Source organism: Phyllobates terribilis, unplaced genomic scaffold, assembly GCF_046119375.1.
Source record: "Phyllobates terribilis strain yellow unplaced genomic scaffold, ASM4611937v1 Scaffold_1__5_contigs__length_1240528914, whole genome shotgun sequence".
Classification (NCBI taxonomy): Eukaryota; Metazoa; Chordata; class Amphibia; order Anura; family Dendrobatidae; genus Phyllobates; species Phyllobates terribilis.
Window position 1 is genome coordinate 355418286 of NW_027362761.1, and position 18746 is coordinate 355437031.

General features: G+C 44.5%; 1 protein-coding gene across 3 annotated transcripts in view; it reads left to right on the forward strand.

The window, feature by feature from the left end:
• The window catches only part of MPHOSPH9 (M-phase phosphoprotein 9), a 121048-nt gene extending 104635 nt beyond the window's left edge, over positions 1-16413 (forward strand). For all 3 annotated transcript variants that reach the window (XM_073676198.1, XM_073676200.1, XM_073676199.1), the window contains 3 exons: positions 3384-3541; positions 14044-14112; positions 15737-16413. In XM_073676198.1, coding sequence (XP_073532299.1) covers positions 3384-3541; positions 14044-14112; positions 15737-15838 — 329 coding nt within the window. In that variant the 3' untranslated portion in view covers positions 15839-16413. The remainder of the gene's footprint in view (positions 1-3383; positions 3542-14043; positions 14113-15736) is intronic.
• The last annotated feature ends 2333 nt before the right edge of the window (positions 16414-18746 follow it).

Genomic DNA, 18746 nt, shown 5'->3' on the forward strand with positions numbered 1-18746 from the left:
CTATATTGTTGTGTCCGGCCAGGTACAAATAGGCAGCTGGGAGTTGGGGGCAGCCCGTTCCTGGATGCTGTACCTGGCTGGCATACAAAAATATGGCGAAGCCCATGTAAAAATTTTTGGGAAAAATTAATAAAAAAAAATAATAATAATTTAGGGACTGCATCTTTATTAACCCCTCAAGTGGGAGGGGTTAATAAAGATGCAGTCCCTAAATGTGTTTTTTTTTTTTAAATTTAATGAATTTTTCACCAAAAATTTGACGTGGCCTTCGCCATATTTTTGTGTCCAGCCAGGTACAGCAGGCAGGAACGGGCTGCCCCCAACCCCCAGATGCCTATTTGTACCTGGCTTGAAACAAAAATACAGGGAAGCCCTTTTTTTAATTATTTCATGAATTTCATAAATAATAAAAAAAAAATTGACGTGGGGCTTCGCCCTATTTTTGTGTCCAGCCAGGTACAACTAAGCAGCTGGGGCTGGAATCCGCAGCTTAGGGTGGCCCAAGCTTTCTGCCCCCCCCCGCTGCAAATTGCAGTCTGCAGCCACCCCAGAAAAGTGCCACCTTCTGGCGCTGTACCCAACTCATCCAGGGTCCTGGTGCAGTGGCTCACTGGGTAATAAAGTGGTTAGGGCCAGCTTGGTATTATCAGCTGGCCCTAAGACTGAAATTCATGGGGTCACGCCAATATTAGACTTGACCGCCATGAATTTCTAGTAAAGTATTTAAAAAAAACACAACACCCAGAATAAAGTCCAGCTTGCCATGCCGCAGACACTGAGAAGCGCAGGCATGCTTGCGCTCCTCAGTGTCTCGCTGTGACGGCATCCAGATGAGCCGAGTTCATGTCCAATGGACTCAGCTCACCTCATGCACGTCACTGACAGCGTGGGAGAATTCTCCTGCGCATGCGGTGCCGGCAAATGACGTCACCGCTTGAGCAGGAGAATTCTCCCACGCTGGGATGGCATTGAGATGGCAGGCTGGATGGTAGCAGAACGCTGCCATCCAGCTTGTCATCCTTCAGAGATATTGCCTGCGCTCCGCAGTGTCTCTGAAGGATGGCATGCTGGATGGCAGCGTTCTGCTACCATCCAGCCTGCCATCTCAATGCCGTCCAAGCGTGGGAAAATTCTTCTGCTCAAGCAGTGACGTCATTTGCCGACACTGCATGCGCAGGAGAATTCTCCCACGCTGTCAGTGATGTGCATGAGGTGAGCTGAGTTCATTCGACATGAACTCGGCTCATCTGGATGCCGTCACAGCGAGACACTGAGGAGCGCAAGCATGCCTGCGCTTCTCAGTGTCTACGGTATGGCAAGCTGGATGGCAGCTTTCTGCTGCGATCCAGCCTGTCATGTCAATGTAGCAGAGCTGAAGCCGTCCTGGGAACCATGGAAAGGTAAGGATGAGGTTGGTTTATTATTTTACTTTTATTGCAGAAGACATTGGCTTCAGCTGGAATGGGCATGAAGGTAAGTAGAGTTTAATTTAGAACATTAAAGAATTGTGTCTTTATTTCAATTAAAGGATTTTATTCTGGGTGTTTGTGTTTTTTTTAACTTTCACTATGGGGTTAGTAATGGGGGCATCTTATAGACACCTCTCCATTACTAACCTGGGCTTGATGTCAGCTGGCATTATAAGGTGACATCAACCCCAGCCCTATTACCCCACTGCCACCGCTACAGGGCAGTGGGAAGAGCGAGGCTAAGTGCCAGAATTGGCATATCCTATGGATGCGCCATTTCTGGGGCGGCTGACGGCTGTTTTTTCTAGCCTGGGAGGGGGCCAATATTCATGGCACCCTTCCTGGGCTATTAATATCAGCCCCCAGCTGTCTGCCTAGCCTTTGCTAGCTATTAAAATAGGTGGGACCCCACGTCATTTTTTGGGGGGGTCCCCCATTTTAATAGCTAGTAAAGGCTAGGTATTCAGCTGGGGGCTGATATTAGTAGCCTGGGAAGCTCCGTGGGTATTACCCCCTTCCCAGGCTTCAAACATCTGCCTCAGCCGTCTGCTTAACCTCCGCTAGAGACTAAAATTACGGGGAATCCCACGCCAATTTTTCTTTTTAATAAATCCTTTATTTTAACACTAAATGACAAGAACAGTAACCAACACTGTCACTGTACTTATTATATTATATATGTGACTGACATGTTTCTATCTATCTAATCTATGTGTGATGCTCTATTCTTTCTGTTCTAAATTGTCGGGTACCGATGTATGCCGCTGATGAATTGCCGGCCGGCTTTTTTAAAGAGATGGGTGCATGAAAACACTAATGCTCTATTCTATTCTGTTCTGAGCAGTTTGTCAGCTTTTGGACACCTTTGAAGGTGTTTTCTATGTGTTTTTTTTTGCCTGCCATTGGTTTTAATGGTGTTCGACGAACATGCCGGTGTTCGACGAACCGAGCCGAACACTACGGGGGTGGCTCAACACTACTGGAGAGGTGTGAGAGTGTTAGTAGGGCCCTTATTTTGTTTGGGTGGCAGAGCTCGTAGGAGGTTAATTTTTCCTTGGTCTTGGTGCAAAAAAAGTGTAAAAAATAGTTAGAAAGCTGCTGCGATGATTCGGTAAGTATTCAACCGCATGTCTCCAATACTGTTAACATTTTCTTCTTTATAAGACCATTCTAAAGCAGGGATCTAGGGATACCACATGCCATTTGATACGTAATGCACCTACTCATTTTGGATTAGATCTTTAATCATGGTGCCCTGTTTGGGAACCTAAGCTCCATCCAAGTAAATGCTTTCCTGTTGACTTTAGTATTTAATTAAAGGGAACTTGTCAAGTCTTAGTATGCAGATAATTAGTCTTAAAATCCTGCCTGCCTTATAGGAAATACAGCTAGAGATAGAAAATTAACTTATATCCTACCTGTAGCCTCTTGCTTCCAGTCATTGGGGCAGTGCAGGAGGCTGTTACAGTCACCAATCACTATACAGTGAGCTCTGCTGTAATCACTCCCCAACACATTGATTGACAGCCAGCACTGCACACACATGCCGCACAGACGCTGCAGAGCAGGCTGTCAATTTAAAGTGCTGGGTAGTGATGACAGCCACAATCACTGTATAATAAGCCGTGACTGTAACTGCCCCGTATACACCCCTATGACAAAAAGTGATTGGCTCCAGGGAGGATATAAGCTCACTTTTTTCTTTGTAGCCATTCTTCCATTATTGAAAGCAAACATTATCTTAATGCTATTTACTTGCAGATTAACCTTATATATGCAGGTGAATAGAGTTTCCTAAAATGACAGGTTTCCTTTAAAAAAAAAAGAATTCAATAGAAATGTTGCAGTGCTGAGAGCTTAAGTATATTGAAGCTGAGATGCATTGTTTTTTTTTCCCATGGTCTTTTTTTCCAGTGAGGCAAAAGACTATCATTAATTCGGAAAATAGCGGTGAGTCACAGTTTCCTCTGTTATTACCACCATTTGAGACTGAAATCACATACAACGAGAGGATGAAAACCATTTCTAACACAGAGCGGCTTTTTGATGAGTTAACAGAAGAGAAAAAACAGGTATTGTTCTAAATATATTGTGAATTTTTCTCTATTTTCTGGTGTATTTATTTAAGTAGTATTTAAACGGGCTGTCCAGTAAGAATCTAATTATGAACTATCCATATGTGGGGGTGCCTGGTGTCAGACCCCACACATCTGATATTGATGACTTACCTGACATGACAACACCTTTTAATAATTTGCTATATTGATAACTACAATGACAATATGTCTGTTTTTTGGGGGATTTTTGCATTTTAAGTGGATTTTTAATTGCTCAAAGTAATTTTATTTTTCATTTTCTACACACTTAATTTATTTTAGTCTCATTACTCCTTTATTGAACTGTATTATTCTTGTCAGTGATTAACTTGCAAACAACCTAATAGGCACATACGCATGGCAGACTTGGTGATCTTCATTAGACCTTGGCTGCCATAGCAAAGCATTGGCACAAATAGGGCTCTGATGTGATGGCAAAGGAAGTTATCTTTCTATATTAAACCTCTTGGTTGTATTTTGGGATTGTTTTTATACAGTGCCTTCAAAAAGTATTCATACCCCGTGAACTTTTCCACATTTTTTCATATTTCACCCACAAACTTAAATTTGTTTTATTGGGAATTTACTTTATATACCAACACAAAGTAGCAAGTATTTGTGAAGTGTAAAGGAAATGATACATGGTTTTCTAAATATTTTAAAAATATAAATCTGAAAATTGTGATGTCCATTTGTATTCAGCCCCCGAGTCAATACTTTTGTAGGACCACCTTTCGTTGCAATTATTGTTGCATGCCTTTTGGGGTATTTCTCTATCAGCTTTGCACATCTAGAGGCTGAAAGTTTTGCCCATTCTTCTTTGAAAACTAGCACTAACTCAATGAGATTGGATAGCGAGCATTTGTGAACAGCAATTTTCAAGTCTTGCCACAGATTCTCAATGGGATTTAGGTCTGGACTGTGACTGGGCCATGCACACACATAAATATGCTTTGATCTAAACCATTCCATTTTAGCTCTGGCAGTATGTTTAGGGTTGTTGTCCTGCTGGAAGGTGAACCTATGCCGCAGTCTCAAGTCTTTTGCAGCCTCCAGGATTGCCCTATATTTATCTCCATCCATTTTCCTACCAACTCTGACCAGTTTCCCTTTGCTGAAGAAAAGCATCCCCACAGCATGATGTTGCCACCACAATGTTTGACAGTGAGAATGGTGTTTTCAGGGTGATGTGCAGTGCTAGTTTTCCACCACACATAGCACTTTGCATTTAGCCCAAAAAGTTCTACTTTGGTCTTATTTAACCACAGAACCTTCTTCTACATGCTAGCCGTGTCCCATACATGGCCTTTTGCAAACTGCAAACAGGACTTCTTATAGCTTGCTGTCAAAAATGGCTTTCTACTTGCTGCTCTCCATAAAGGCCAGATTTGTGAAGTATGCAACAAATAGTTGTCTTGTGGACAGATTCTCCCACCTGAGCTGTGGATCTCTGTAGCTCCTCCAGAGTGACCAAGGACCTCTTGGCTGCTTCTCTCAGTTGTGAAACGCACGTTTAGTGGGTGAGCCAATTTTATCTTGAATGTATACCATTATATACACTGCTCAAAAAATAAAGGGAACACTTGAACAACAGAATATAACTCCAAGTAAATCAAACCTCTGCGAAATCAAACTGTCCACTTAGGAAGCAACACTGATTGACAATCAATTTCACATGCTGTTGTGCAAATGGAATAGACAATAGATGGAAATTATTGCCAATTATCAAGACACACTCAATAAAGGAGTGGTTCTGCCGGTGGGGACCACAGACCACATCTCAGTACCAATGCTTTCTGGCTGCTGTTTTGGTCACTTTTGAATGTTGGTTGTGCTTTCACACTCGTGGTAGCATGAGACGGACTCTACAACCCACAGAAGTTGCTTAGGTAGTGCAGCTCATCCAGGATGGCACATCAATGCGAGCTGTGGCAAGAAGGTTTGCTCTATCTGTCAGCGTAGTGTACAGAGGCTGGAGGCGCTACCAGGAGACAGGCCAGTACACCAGGAGACGTGGAGGGGGACGTAGGAGGGCAACAACCCAGCAGCAGGACCGCTACATCCGCCTTTGTGCAAGGTGGAACAGGAGGAGCACTGCCAGAGCCCTACAAAATGACCTCCAGCAGGCCACAAATGTGCATGTGTCTGCACAAACGGTTAGAAACTGACTCCATGAGGGTGGTATGAGGGCCCGACGTCCACAGATGGGGGTTGTGCTCACAGCCCAACACCGTGCAGGGCGCTTTGCATTTGCCACAGAACACCAGGATTGGAAAAGTCGCCACTGGTTCCCTGTGCTCTTCACAGATGAAAGCAGGTTCACACTGAGCACTTGTGACAGACGTGACAAGAGTCTGGAGACGCCGTGGAGAGCGATCTTCTGCCTGCAACATCCTTCAGCATGACCGGTTTGGCAGTGGGTCAGTAATGGTGTGGGTGGAATTTGTTTGAAGGGCCGCACAGCCCTCCATGTGCTCGCGAGAGGTAGCCTGACTGCCATTAGGTACCGAGGTGAGATCCTCAGACCCCTTGTGAGACCGTATGCTGGTACGGTTGGCCCTGGGTTCCTCCTAATGCAGGACAATGCCAGACCTCTTGTGGCTGGAGTGTGTCAGCAGTTCCTGCAAGATGAAGGCATTGAAGCTATGGACTGGCCCGCCCGTTCCCCAGACCTGAATCCGATTGAGCACATGTGGGACATCATGTCTCGCTCCATCCACCAACGTCATGTTGCACCACAGACTGTCCAGGAGTTGGCGGATGCTTTAGTCCAGGTCTGCGAGGAGATCCCACAGGAGACCATCCGCAACCTCATCAGGAGCATACCCAGGCGTTGTAGGGAGGTCATACAGGCACGTGGAGGCCACACACAATACTGAGCCTCATTTTGACTTGTTTTAAGGACATTACATCAAAGTTGGATCAGCATGTAGTGTGTTTTTACACTTTAATTTTGGGGATGACTCCAAATCCAGGCCTCCATTGGTTAAAAAATTTGATTTCCATTGATGATTTTTGTGTGATTTTGTTGTCAGCACATTCAACTTTGTACAGAACAAAGTATTCAATGAGAATATTTCATTCAGATCTAGGATGTGTTATTTGAGTGTTCCCTTTATTTTTTTGAGCAGTGTACTTAGATTCAATAGAATTTTCCACTTGCATGCCATTCTTTTTTACATTATGCATTTCATAATGAATTGATTACATTTTATCTTTTCTACTTTGATTATTACTTATAGGGGGTTTTCTTCCTTTTGATTCACCCACCAACACGTGTCAATTGTGTCCTCTGTGTTGGGACAATTACCATTATGAACTTTTTTTTTGTTTTTTTTTTATTATTTTTTCAAATTTGATACATTTTTCCCTTTCCTGTACTTTATCATTATTGGTTTCTGCTTCTCTGATTAGTGTTCTCATTGCTTGGAATGTCAGTTTGGGTGGACGGCCATGTCTTGGTAGGTTTGCAGTTGTGCCATACTCCTTTCATTTTTGGATGATGAATTGCACAGTGCTCAGTGAGATGTTCAGAGTGTGGGCTATTTGTGTGGGCTATTTTTTTATAACCTAATCCTGCTTTACTCTTCTGCACAACTTTATCCCTGACTTGTCTGGTGTGTTCCTTGGTTTTCATGATGCTGTTTGACCCTAATGTTCTCAAACAAACATCTGAGACCTTCACAGACCAGCTGTAGTTATACTGAGAATAAATTACACAAAGGTGGAATCAATTTACTAATTATGCCTTCCGAAGGCAATTGGTTACTCAGGATTTTATTTAGGAGTATCAGACTAGAGGGGGCTGAATAGAAATGTACGTCACAATTTTCAGATTTATATTTCTAAAATAATTAGAAATCCATGTATCATTTCCTTTACACTTCACAAATAATTGCTACTTTGCGTTGGTATATGTGAGGAGCTGCCCACTTACTAAAGACTATGATACTTTTCCAGCAACGGACCACCATTTTTGTCAATATTATTATTGTGTTTTATTAGTGATTTACTTGTTATGTTTTATATAGTTCTGCTAGCTTGTCAGTATGTGCACTAGATTCACTTGTAAAATGTCCAGCATTCCACTAATCTGTATCTCAGGATATCTGTATCTCAGGAGTATCTAACCATTGTTCCAACAGCCAATAATCTCATTATGTGTGTGTAGATTGTAGACACAGTGGAGCCGTCACCACATGGGGTCTTACATGCAGTCTCCGATGAGGGCTTCTAGAATATTCTTCATTGTTTTAGCTAACAGTGAATGTTTAAGGGGGAGGGCGTGATCACTTCTGACCTGGGAGGGGACTGATCCCAGGGGAAGAAAGAGACATGTTTTAGAAAAAGTTGTGTGGAAGGATTGAAGGACGAGGATGGAGACTATGGACTTGGGAGGATGGATGGATAAACATGTTACCATTATGGATTATGTCGGTTGGATTTAAACTTTCTTAAAAGGACTGTTGCTACTGGATACATGTGCTTTCATCGTTTTATCTGCCGTCTAGAGGATCATGGACTGTGGCTACAGACTATACTGGCTGGTGATACGAAATCTGTTGTTACAACTCTCCTGTTAGGTTTTTTTTAGTTTGCTGGTCACATGACCATTTTGCCTATTTAATCCGGCTCCGCCCTCCTGGCTTTGCTGGACTTCATTTGTATTTACTACTGTTGAGCTAGCTTGTTGCTCTGTTGCCGTTCTCTGTTAGTTTTGCTAGGTCTTCTGACCCCTATGCCTTTTTGTTGTGTGTTTGTCTTTGACTGCTACTATTTCTGCTAGGAGGTGTCCAACTTTTCCCAGTCCCTAGATCTTGTAGGGATCCCTCCCTCACATCTATAGGTCTGCGTTCAGACTAGCCGAGGACTTTAGTGGGTCTGATCGCAGGATCAGGTTCCCCGTTACATCGTAGGGATCTAGTTTAGTTCTATTGTAGGGACAGATCTCCTCTCTTTCCTTAGTCTCTGTAGCAGATCATAACAGTAAGTCCAGCCATAAAAAAAAAAAAAAAATTTCTCTAAGGAAAGACCTCCAGTTTTCCATCATGGTCTCGGTGCAAGATTTGGCTCAACGCTTGCAGGGACTCTCTCTGGAGGTGACCAAGCTCCAACAACACGTGAGTAGCTGTTCTGGAGCGCATTTTGTGGAACCTAAGGTACGTCTGCCTGATCTATTTTTTGGCGAACAACAAGATTTTTTTTCTTTTAAAAATGCTTGTCTATTATATTTTCGTTTGAGACCCGGATCCTCTGGTGATGAATCACAGCGCATAGGGATCATAATGTCACTTGGTTCCCTTCATCAAACTGCCTTGCGCTAAGACACTCGCCAAGGCCTTTGTCAGGGAAATTGTCAGACTACATGGTGTTCCTACTGACATTGTTTCTGATAGGGGACCTCAGTTCGTGGCTCGTTTTTGGCGTGCCTTTTGTGACAGGTTGGGAGTTCATTTGTCGTTTTCATCCGGATATCATCCTGAGTCTAATGGCCAGACAGAAAGGAAGAACCAGGATGTTGAGCAGTTCTTGCGTTGTTTTGTGGCAGACAATCAAGAGGGGTGGTCTGAGTTTCTGCCACTTGCTGAATTTGCTCTTAACAACCATACATCCTCTTCTGCTGGGTGTTCGCCTTTTTTTTGTTGTTCTGGGAGACATCCGTCTTTTGGGTCATTTTCCAAATTGGTTTCGGCTGTGCCTGAGGAGGAGAGTTTTTCCGGTGATTTGGAGAGAGTTTGGACGGATGTGCGTGGTAATCTTCAGGAGGCTAACAAGAAATCTAAGAGGTACTTTGATAGGAAACGGCAAGAGGTTTTGTTTGCTGTTGGTGACATGGTTTGGTTGTCCTCTAAGAATCTGCGATTGAGGATTCCTTCTAAGAAATTGGGTCCCAAGTTCGTAGGGCCCTTTAAGGTACTTCAGATAGTTAACCAATATGCTGTTAGGCTGGAGGTTCCTACGTCCTGGAGGATTAATCCGGTGTTTCATGTTTCTCTGTTGAAAAAGGCTGATGTGTCGGATGGTGACGCCTCTGCCACTGTTCCTCCGGTGGTGGAGGACGGGGAATATGAAATTTCCCGCATCCTAAATTCTAGACGGTATAGAGGGAGTTTGCAGTATCTCGTCGCTTGGAAGGGTTTCGGACCTGAGGATAACTCATGGGTGAGGGCGGATGATGTTTCTGCTCCCAGACTTGTCCGAGCGTTTCACAGGAGGTTTCCTGGTAAGCCTGGGCCTAGGGGATCCGGAGGATCCTCTTAGAAGAGGGGGTACTGTTACAACTCTCCTGTTAGGTTTTTTTTAGTTTGCTGGTCACATGACCATTTTGCCTATTTAATCCGGCTCCGCCCTCCTGGCTTTGCTGGACTTCATTTGTATTTACTACTGTTGAGCTAGCTTGTTGCTCTGTTGCCGTTCTCTGTTAGTTTTGCTAGGTCTTCTGACCCCTATGCCTTTTTGTTGTGTGTTTGTCTTTGACTGCTACTATTTCTGCTAGGAGGTGTCCAACTTTTCCCAGTCCCTAGATCTTGTAGGGATCCCTCCCTCACATCTATAGGTCTGCGTTCAGACTAGCCGAGGACTTTAGCGGGTCTGATCGCAGGATCAGGTTCCCCGTTACATCGTAGAGATCTAGTTTAGTTCTATTGTAGGGACAGATCTCCTCTCTTTCCTTAGTCTCTGTAGCAGATCATAACATCTGTGGCCCAACCAAAAGTTGGGAGACAGTGAGTATGGCCTTATACAAAGCCAGTGGAACTTCTGAACCCAGATTGGGAACTTGAGGACTGAGAGAACTGTATTTTGGCCATTTACCTGTAATTGTTTCATTACCATGGCTGGCTGTAATCAATAAGATATTGTTGCATCGTTAACCTGCCTAGGTGATTACTTACAACCCACAACCTCAGATCTTTACAAGTGGTGGCAGCGGTGGTATCACCTATCTCTGGATCTCATACCACGGAAAGTTACTGAGAGGTGACTTGGCAGAAGAGATGGCAGACTTCTTCTACAAGAGGCTCAAGAAGGAGGAGCTGAGAGCCCTTTGCTCTGAGAAAGAACTAGAGTGGTTGCCGGAGGACAATCAGGCGACCCTAATGCAATGCTTGGACGATTGGGACCAGGAACAACCACGTGAGGAGGTCAGTTCATACGTGGATGAGGGACAACAGCCCAGGGCTGTCATTCAGATGGTGGAGGATCGACTGACTGAGTTGAGGCGGATGCTGGACGCTATAGGAGATCGTGCTACGGAGATAGAGCGGGTGGCAGTGTTAAGCAAATATCTGGGTGTGCATTTAGCAGTACCCCAACCCGCCCCATTGCAGAGGACAGTGGATAACAGGAGAGAGGGGCCCACATCTTTAAGGTACCAGGATATACCACAGTTCAATGAGGACACCTTGGATATTGATGAACATCTCCGGTTATGTGAGAACCTCTGTCTGCTGCATGAGGTGTCAGTCAGTGACTGGCCCAGATTTTTGAGCGTTGGCCTGACCGGAAAAGCAAGAGAAGCTTTTAATAACTTGTCTTCTGGGGATCAGAGATGTTACTATACCATTCGCAGCACATTACTAGAGAGGTATGCCGTCACGCCGGAAACCTACCGGAGGAAGTTTCGGGAGACTGACAAGCCTGCTGCACACACACATCGGAAATTTGCCAACACACTACGTACGGCTTGCACTCGGTGAATAGAAGGACTGAGGGCTTGGGATGCAGAACATGTAATGGATATAGTCATGCTGTAACAACTTATGTCAAAGCTCCCGGGTAATTTAAAAGAATGGGTGGCAGATAGAAAACCACTCAGCCTGCATGAGGCTGCAAGATTGGCTGATGATTGGTCTGCTAATCGACCAGGGCAACGTGGAAGTACAGCCCCAGTTAGTTGGGAACAGGAGCTTACAGGGAGGCCATTGAGATCCATGGACTGGCCAGAGGAGGAACGGCGGGGAGTTCGACTTCACAAAGAGGGGGATGTTGCCCAAGCCCCCAAGTACGGCCCGTGTTGGGGCGAGGAGGGTTTAGCTGCCATAACTGTGGATGCATGGGACACTTTGCCAGGGAATGCTGGGAACGTTCTAGTCCACATAATCCGCGTCCCCAACCTGTGAACACTGTGCTGCAAAGGGTCTGGAATGCTGAGGGAGAGAGGATCCCACTACCCCGACCGCAAGAAGAAGAGGCATATGTGGTAAAAGGAAAAGTGTCCCGGACTAGATGGGACACCTCCGAGTCTATTAACCAGCATCTGCAGCCGGTCTGGGTAGAGGGTGTGGAGGCTGTGGGGCTCTGTGACTCCGGAGCCTCAGTCACATTGATAAAAGACCATTTAGTACAAGACCAATGTATTGTCCCCGGCAGCCTTATGTTAGTCAATATAGCCGGAGGAGAATCTTTGAACATTCGGAGGGCCCGACTACATTTAGACTGGGGTCACAGTCATGTAATGATGGATGTAGGAGTAGTGCGGCACCTACCAGTAGAGGTGTTGCTGGGAAACAATCTGGGAGCAGGATTGGTATGCCACTGGACCAATGTCGTAACCGCAAGCCAAGGACCGGTTCACACTGCATCAGCCAATAGGGAAAGCAGCAATATCAACATGTCAGCGGTGAGTGATACACAAAATGCAATGACTGTCACAATGAAGGAATGTAATCTGGGGGAGGTAAATTACATCAGGCTGGAGGCCCAGGGACTTCGGGACACTTGATCTACCATCACCCTGGTCAGCCCAGATACTGTCCCCCCAGAGCTCCCTTTACCAGGCCGCCAAGTGACCATCCCCCTAACTGGGTGTCAGCACTCTGGGGTTGGTTGCAATGGATACCAGTTTGGTTCTCATTGGGCACGTGGGGAGTTTCCCAGGACAAACCGGGGATCAGGGGGGGATATGGAGGACCCCGCGGAAGGGACAGACCCCTAATCCAGTTAACTAAATACAGAGTCCTCGTCTCAGGGCTTCCCCCATCGGGAAGTTGGCAGGATCTGAAAGACCATATGAGAGAAGCTGGAGATGTCTATCACACTGACGTATACCAGGGTAGAATGGGGACTGGAGTATATTCGCAAGGGCGACATGGAATATGCTTTGAGGAAACTGGATGATACAAAGTTTTGTTCTCATAAAGGCGAGACCTCTTACATTCGTGTCCATGCTGAAAAAGTGGGGGAGGTATGTGAGGAGCTGCCCACTTTCTAAAGACTATGATACTTTTCCAGCAACAGACCACCATTTTTGTCAATATTATTATTGTGTTTTATTAGTGATTTACTTGATATGTTTTATATAGTTCTGCTAGCTTGTCAGTATGTGCACTAGATTCACTTGTAAAATGTCCAGCATTCCACTAATCTGTATCTCAGGAGTATCTAACCATTGTTCCAACAGCCAATAATCTCATTATGTGTGTGTAGATTGTAGACACAGTGGAGCCGTCACCACATGGGGTCTTACATGCAGTCTCCGATGAGGGCTTCTAGAATATTCTTCATTGTTTTAGCTAACTGTGAATGTTTAAGGGGGAGGGCGTGATCACTTCTGACCTGGAAGGGGACTGATCCCAGGGGAAGAAAGAGACATGTTTTAGAAAAAGTTGTGTGGAAGGATTGAAGGAAGAGTATGGAGACCGTGGAATTGGAAGGATGGATGGATAAACATGTTACCATTATGGATTATGTCGGTTGGATTTAAACTTTCTTAAAAGGACTGTTGCTACTGGATACATGTGCTTTCATCTTTTTACCTGCCGTCTAGAGGATCATGGGCTGTGCTACAGACTATACTGGCTGGAGATACGAAATCTGTGGCCCAACCAAAAGTTGGGAGACAGTGAGTATGGCCTTATACAAAGCCAGTGGAACTTATGATCCCAGATTGGGAACTTGAGGACTGAAAGAACTGTATTTTGGCCATTTACCTGAAATTGCTTTATTAGCATGGCTGTGATCAATAAAATATTGTTGCATCTGCCTAGGTGATTACTTACAACCCACAACCTCAGATCTTTACTGTATATCACATAAAATCTCAATAAAATTCATTTAGATTTGTGGGTGTAACATGAAAAAATGTGGAAAAGTTCACTGGGTGTCAAGTCTTTTTCAAGGCACTAGCTTGCTGGTGATGGTGCGGGCATCACTATGGCATAGTAGTATGGCGGCATCTAGTGGCTCTCCATCACAAACTTTAAAGGGGTATTCTAAAGTTGTGTTCTGTGCAGCTCAGAGCTATGGAGTCTCCCTACCTCCTTGTTGCTTGGGGAGGTGGGCACTCCTCATTGAGTTACAGCCCCGGTCAGAAGCTCCATTTTGCTAAATTTAATGCTCGGAAAACTGCCGATGCTGGGTGTGGGGAGTTGAAAATGGCTAAATGTCCATAGAAATCGTAGCTTTGTAAGTTTTTATTTTTATGACAATGTGAAATGATTATTAACTTTTCTGACACCTGGAACTTCATCTGCCAACAGATTGAAGCTGCTCTTAGTAGAATGCCAGGGGCTGGCCGTAGACTGAGCCTGAAGATCAGAGCCACAAAGGTAGTTTTCTACTTATTTCTTTCATTTATTATCTTCTGTCTTTTCTTCTTTCCTGCTGCAGCATTTTCTCTTTTTACTTGTATGAGGAGTCCCATAAATAAGTCAGGGCTGTCCGGAGATTAGTGTTTCCTAATAATTATAGAAGGGACACAATCTTTCATAATAGGTGAAAAGTCAGATGAAAGACCTTCCTTGAATGGTTAATATGATTTTATCAGCTGATGTGATCAATTTTATGTGTACCTACTGTATATTTTGGATGAATTAACACTTTGTGTATATCCGTTGTGAATTCAGCACTGCATATCCACAGAAAAAAACGAGCATGCCGGACTTCAAATCTACAGCATGTCAATATTGTCATGTAAATGTATTGGGAGAATGTGCGGCTAAATCTGTACATGTGGAATTTGGTCCACATTCTCCTTGGTAAAATTCCACCATGTGTGGTCTCAGTGTTACTCCAGATGGATGTACTTTCATACTCATTCAGACGTCCGTTTTTTTATTTGTTGTACATGAAAAAGTGCAATTATTTCAATGAACATGCTGGATCAGATTTTCATTAGTGTTTGGCCCTGTTTTTACCATCAGTATTTCATCTGTTTTTCTTTTATGCAAAAACAAATATCCAAGCTTCTCCTACCCATTAAACAGGAAAAATCGAACAGCACATGTATGGCTGCACTCATGAGCGTCCATTTTTCTCATGAACAAATTAATTTGAATTGAATTTATGTGAACAGCTCCACAGACTATAATGGGTACTTGTTCTATATGTAAAAAACACATAGAAGATGTATGAAAAATGAAAAATTGAATAAGGCTTAGCGTTCCTTCATTATATTGTCCTGAATCATGTTGATGGACTTTTCAAGCAAAATCTACAAAAGAACAAAAATGTGGGTAGCGACTATAAAACTATCAATGCATCATAGTACAGCATGTGTATTCATTTCATTAGGCTCCCCAATTTGTGTTACAATAGTGTGAAGTTTTATTACTATCTGCATTCATATTGCTAAATATGATTTTCCATTGAATTTTTTAATTTAAACCAACTACCTCCTATTGCTGCTGTGCCATTGGTCTTGGAACAGTCTTTCTTTTTCTTGTGTGCTCCTCAGTTCAAAAGTTATGGCCCCACGGAAATAAAGGTTGAAATTTTCCCCCCAACCAACTGGGCATGTGCCACAGAACTACTGTGGGCATGGCCTTATTTTCATTGGCCTTTTCAGAGAAAAAGCAGATGCCCCCTGAGAAGTTCTGTTATATACGTTCAGTAGGACAATTTGAATATTTGCACCTTTAATTCCTGGGTGGGGGGCTAATTTTGGAACGGAGTAGCACTGAAGAACAAAAAAATCCTGTTCCAAAATCAGTGGAGCAGCACAACTTGGAGGAGCTACCCACTTTAATCGAAAAAATCCTGCTAAAGGCCCTCTTCTTTTTTAGCTATAAAAAAAAAAACTCAAGACGCACCATAGGGTAGCACAGGCAAAACTGAATAAAACGTACACAGTGTAAAAGTGTCTTCAATTTAAGACAGATACTTTTCTTTTTTTCTGTTTAGGTTTGTGCAAGCTACCATTCTGATTCTCTTTATTGTATCTGTTTATTTCAGGAAAGTTTGGAAGATCGTTTAGAAAAGGTCAACCGGGAACTGGGTTCAATTCGAATGACTCTGAAGAAATACCACGTGCTCCCATCATCAGCCAATATGTAATACATGTAGAAATCCCCCAGCTGGCACTTTGCACTAATACACATATTTATGCACTGACCAATGCTAATAGCTGAAAGCCTGGAGGCATTGACCTCTCAAAACTTTTACTGCTTTAATAATGTTTCTATTTCACGCAAGCTCTTTTTATTGTACACATATTTTTTATTACACAGACTATAAATTTTATACTTTAGTATCAAAAATGGCCAAATTTTAGAGCAGTTGCTGCAGGGTATGTAGACGATATAGGTGTAGATTTTATTAGGTAACTTGTGTACCTCCCATAGCTTTTATAGTGTAGTATTTGTAGTATGTTCATCCTGGTATAAACCTTATCAGTGCTTCCAGACTTATGTTTTGCTAAATCCAAATCTTGTGAAACAGATTTTTGCATATGAAGTATTCACTTACCACATGTATTATATTTGCCTATTTTGTAAAGACCTTCAATGCCTTGCAGGCCAGCAATGTGTTCTTTTAATTTACCTCTTGGATACCTGGTGGAACAGAAAACCCAGTAATGTGACACTTTTTGGAGCACATCACAATGCAGCAATAAATGTCTTTTAAATGTGTGGCTTCTCTTTGTGTTAATCTTCAGTTTTTGCTAAATTTGATGTAATGGCTATGTGCTTCACTGGGACATGAGAATTAGTTAGAGCCCTCCAACAGCCCTGACTATAGACACTTGTTTTTTCCTGAACAAGGACTGGTGACTGGCAGAAAATAAAAAAATATATGCTTAAAAAGGTTGTTCCCTTTCAGATAATTTTTGGCCCCAGCTGCAGTTTGTGAAAAAAAATATATATAACAAACCACACTGTACTCACCTTCCCAAGGTCCACCTGTGAGTCCCCCTTCCGCTACTAGTGTCTGGTATTGGCTGCGGTACTGACATTACATTTACTGCACGGCAGCCAATCGGTGAGGTAAGTGGCTCTGCCAGTGTAGTTGGAATCTTCCCTTCAAAGCTATGGAGCTCACTGATTGGCTCCCGAATAGTCGACATGACACCAACATCGCAGCCAATGCCAGTCACCAGGAGCCGCGGTGGATATTCACTGGCAGACCCAAGGAAGAAGAGTACAGCGTGGTATGTTGGGTTGGCGGGGGTGGTTGCAGCTTTTGGTTGGCGGGGGTGATGGAGGGAAGAAGATTGTCTGAGAGGGGTTGTCCCCTTTAAAACTTCATTCATCCATTGTAAATATCTGTGGGATATCCTTTTTTTGTCCCAGACATCACACTGATCCATAGTTTCATTGATCAATACATACATCAGTTTTAAAAAAATGAATCCATATCTCATGTCTTATTGGCAGATCAGACTCTGCCCTTAAAGTCTATGGGAACCCGGAGGAAATGGATAAAACATGGAAGACAGACTTTGTATTTCAAACTTCCATTTCAGTTTCATCCGTTTTTCACTGATAAGAGTCAATGGATGAATAAAAATTCAGATAGTCTACCTGCTTCAGTTTTAAAAAAAACTGATGAGAATGAAAATGTTACGGATCCGGGTGGTGGAACCTCTGTGCTGCGGTGCAAGGAGGGACCAGAGGGGCGTAGCTAGGTATCAACTCGAACCGACCAAGGTCGTACGGCGGCTCAATCGACTCCGTAACCAGGGAAGGACTGAGCAGAGGGACCAGGTGCTACTCTGGGACCGACCTTGTATGAGAACAGGTGACTCCCACAGGTCAGAAGGCAGGGACTGACCGGTACAGCAGATGAGCACGGCTGGCAGGCTGACGGGTGATCCGGGCACACGGACTGGCAGACACGGCAGGTAACAAGCAGGAGCCTCCAGGTAGGCTGGCTGGTAGGCACGGCAGGTAACAGGCAGGTGCTTCTAGGTAAGCGGGCTGGCAGGTAACGGGCAGGAGCCTCCAGGTAGTCTGGCTGGTAGGTACGGCAGGTAACAAGCAGGTGCTTCCAGGTAAGCAGGCGGGCAGAGCCCATAGACAGACTGGCGGACTGGAGTGTAGGCAGACTGTCGGGCTGGAGAGTAGACAAGCTGGCTTACTGGACTTGTAGTCAGGCTGGCGGACTGGACTTGTAGTCAGGCTGGCGGACTGGACTTGTAGTCGGGCTGGCGGGCTGGACTGGTAGTCAGGCTGGCGGGCTGGACTGGTAGTCAGGCTAGCAGCGGGACCTGAGGGCTGAAACAGAGTATAACACACAAAGCTACAACCTTGCACGGGCACCTCCATTTTGGAGGAGGTGCCTTTTATATGAGAGGTCCTCCGGCCATTGGCCGGGGACTACTTAGGACGGCGCGAGCGGCCCCTTTAAGAGGGAGCGCGCGCGCCCTAAGCACAGTGCCTGGAGAGCTGCGCGTGTCGGCAGCAACAGAGGCAGGAGCACCGGAGGACGCCGGGCAGGGGGCACGGCGGTGAGTGAGGCTTGCGTCTCTGCCTGTCAGGGGGCAGAGACGCCGATACTACAGTACCCCCCCCCCCCCTTTATGCCCCCTCTTTTTTAGGCCTGAAAGAATTTTTTTAAGGAGAAGCGGGGCGTGGATGTTCTCCCTGGGTTCCCAAGTTCTCTCCTCTGGGCCAAACCCCTTCCAATCCATCAGAAAAAAGGTTTTTCCTCTTACCCTCTTGGTGGCCAGAATGTTCTCTACCTCATAGACGTCCTCAGCGGAGACCGGAGCTGGGGAGGTACCTGGATTGTCGGAAAAAGAATTAAGCACAACTGGTTTGAGGAGAGATACGTGGAAGGAGTTGGGAATCCGTAAGGTGGCCGGGAGTTTTAACTTGTAAGCTACTGGGTTGATTCGCTGGAGGACTTCAAATGGGCCGATGAACCATGGACCCAACTTATAGGAGGGTATTTTGAGACTAACATGTTTGGAGGAGAGCCAAACCTTGTCTCCCGGACGGAATTGAGGCGGATCCAGATGTCT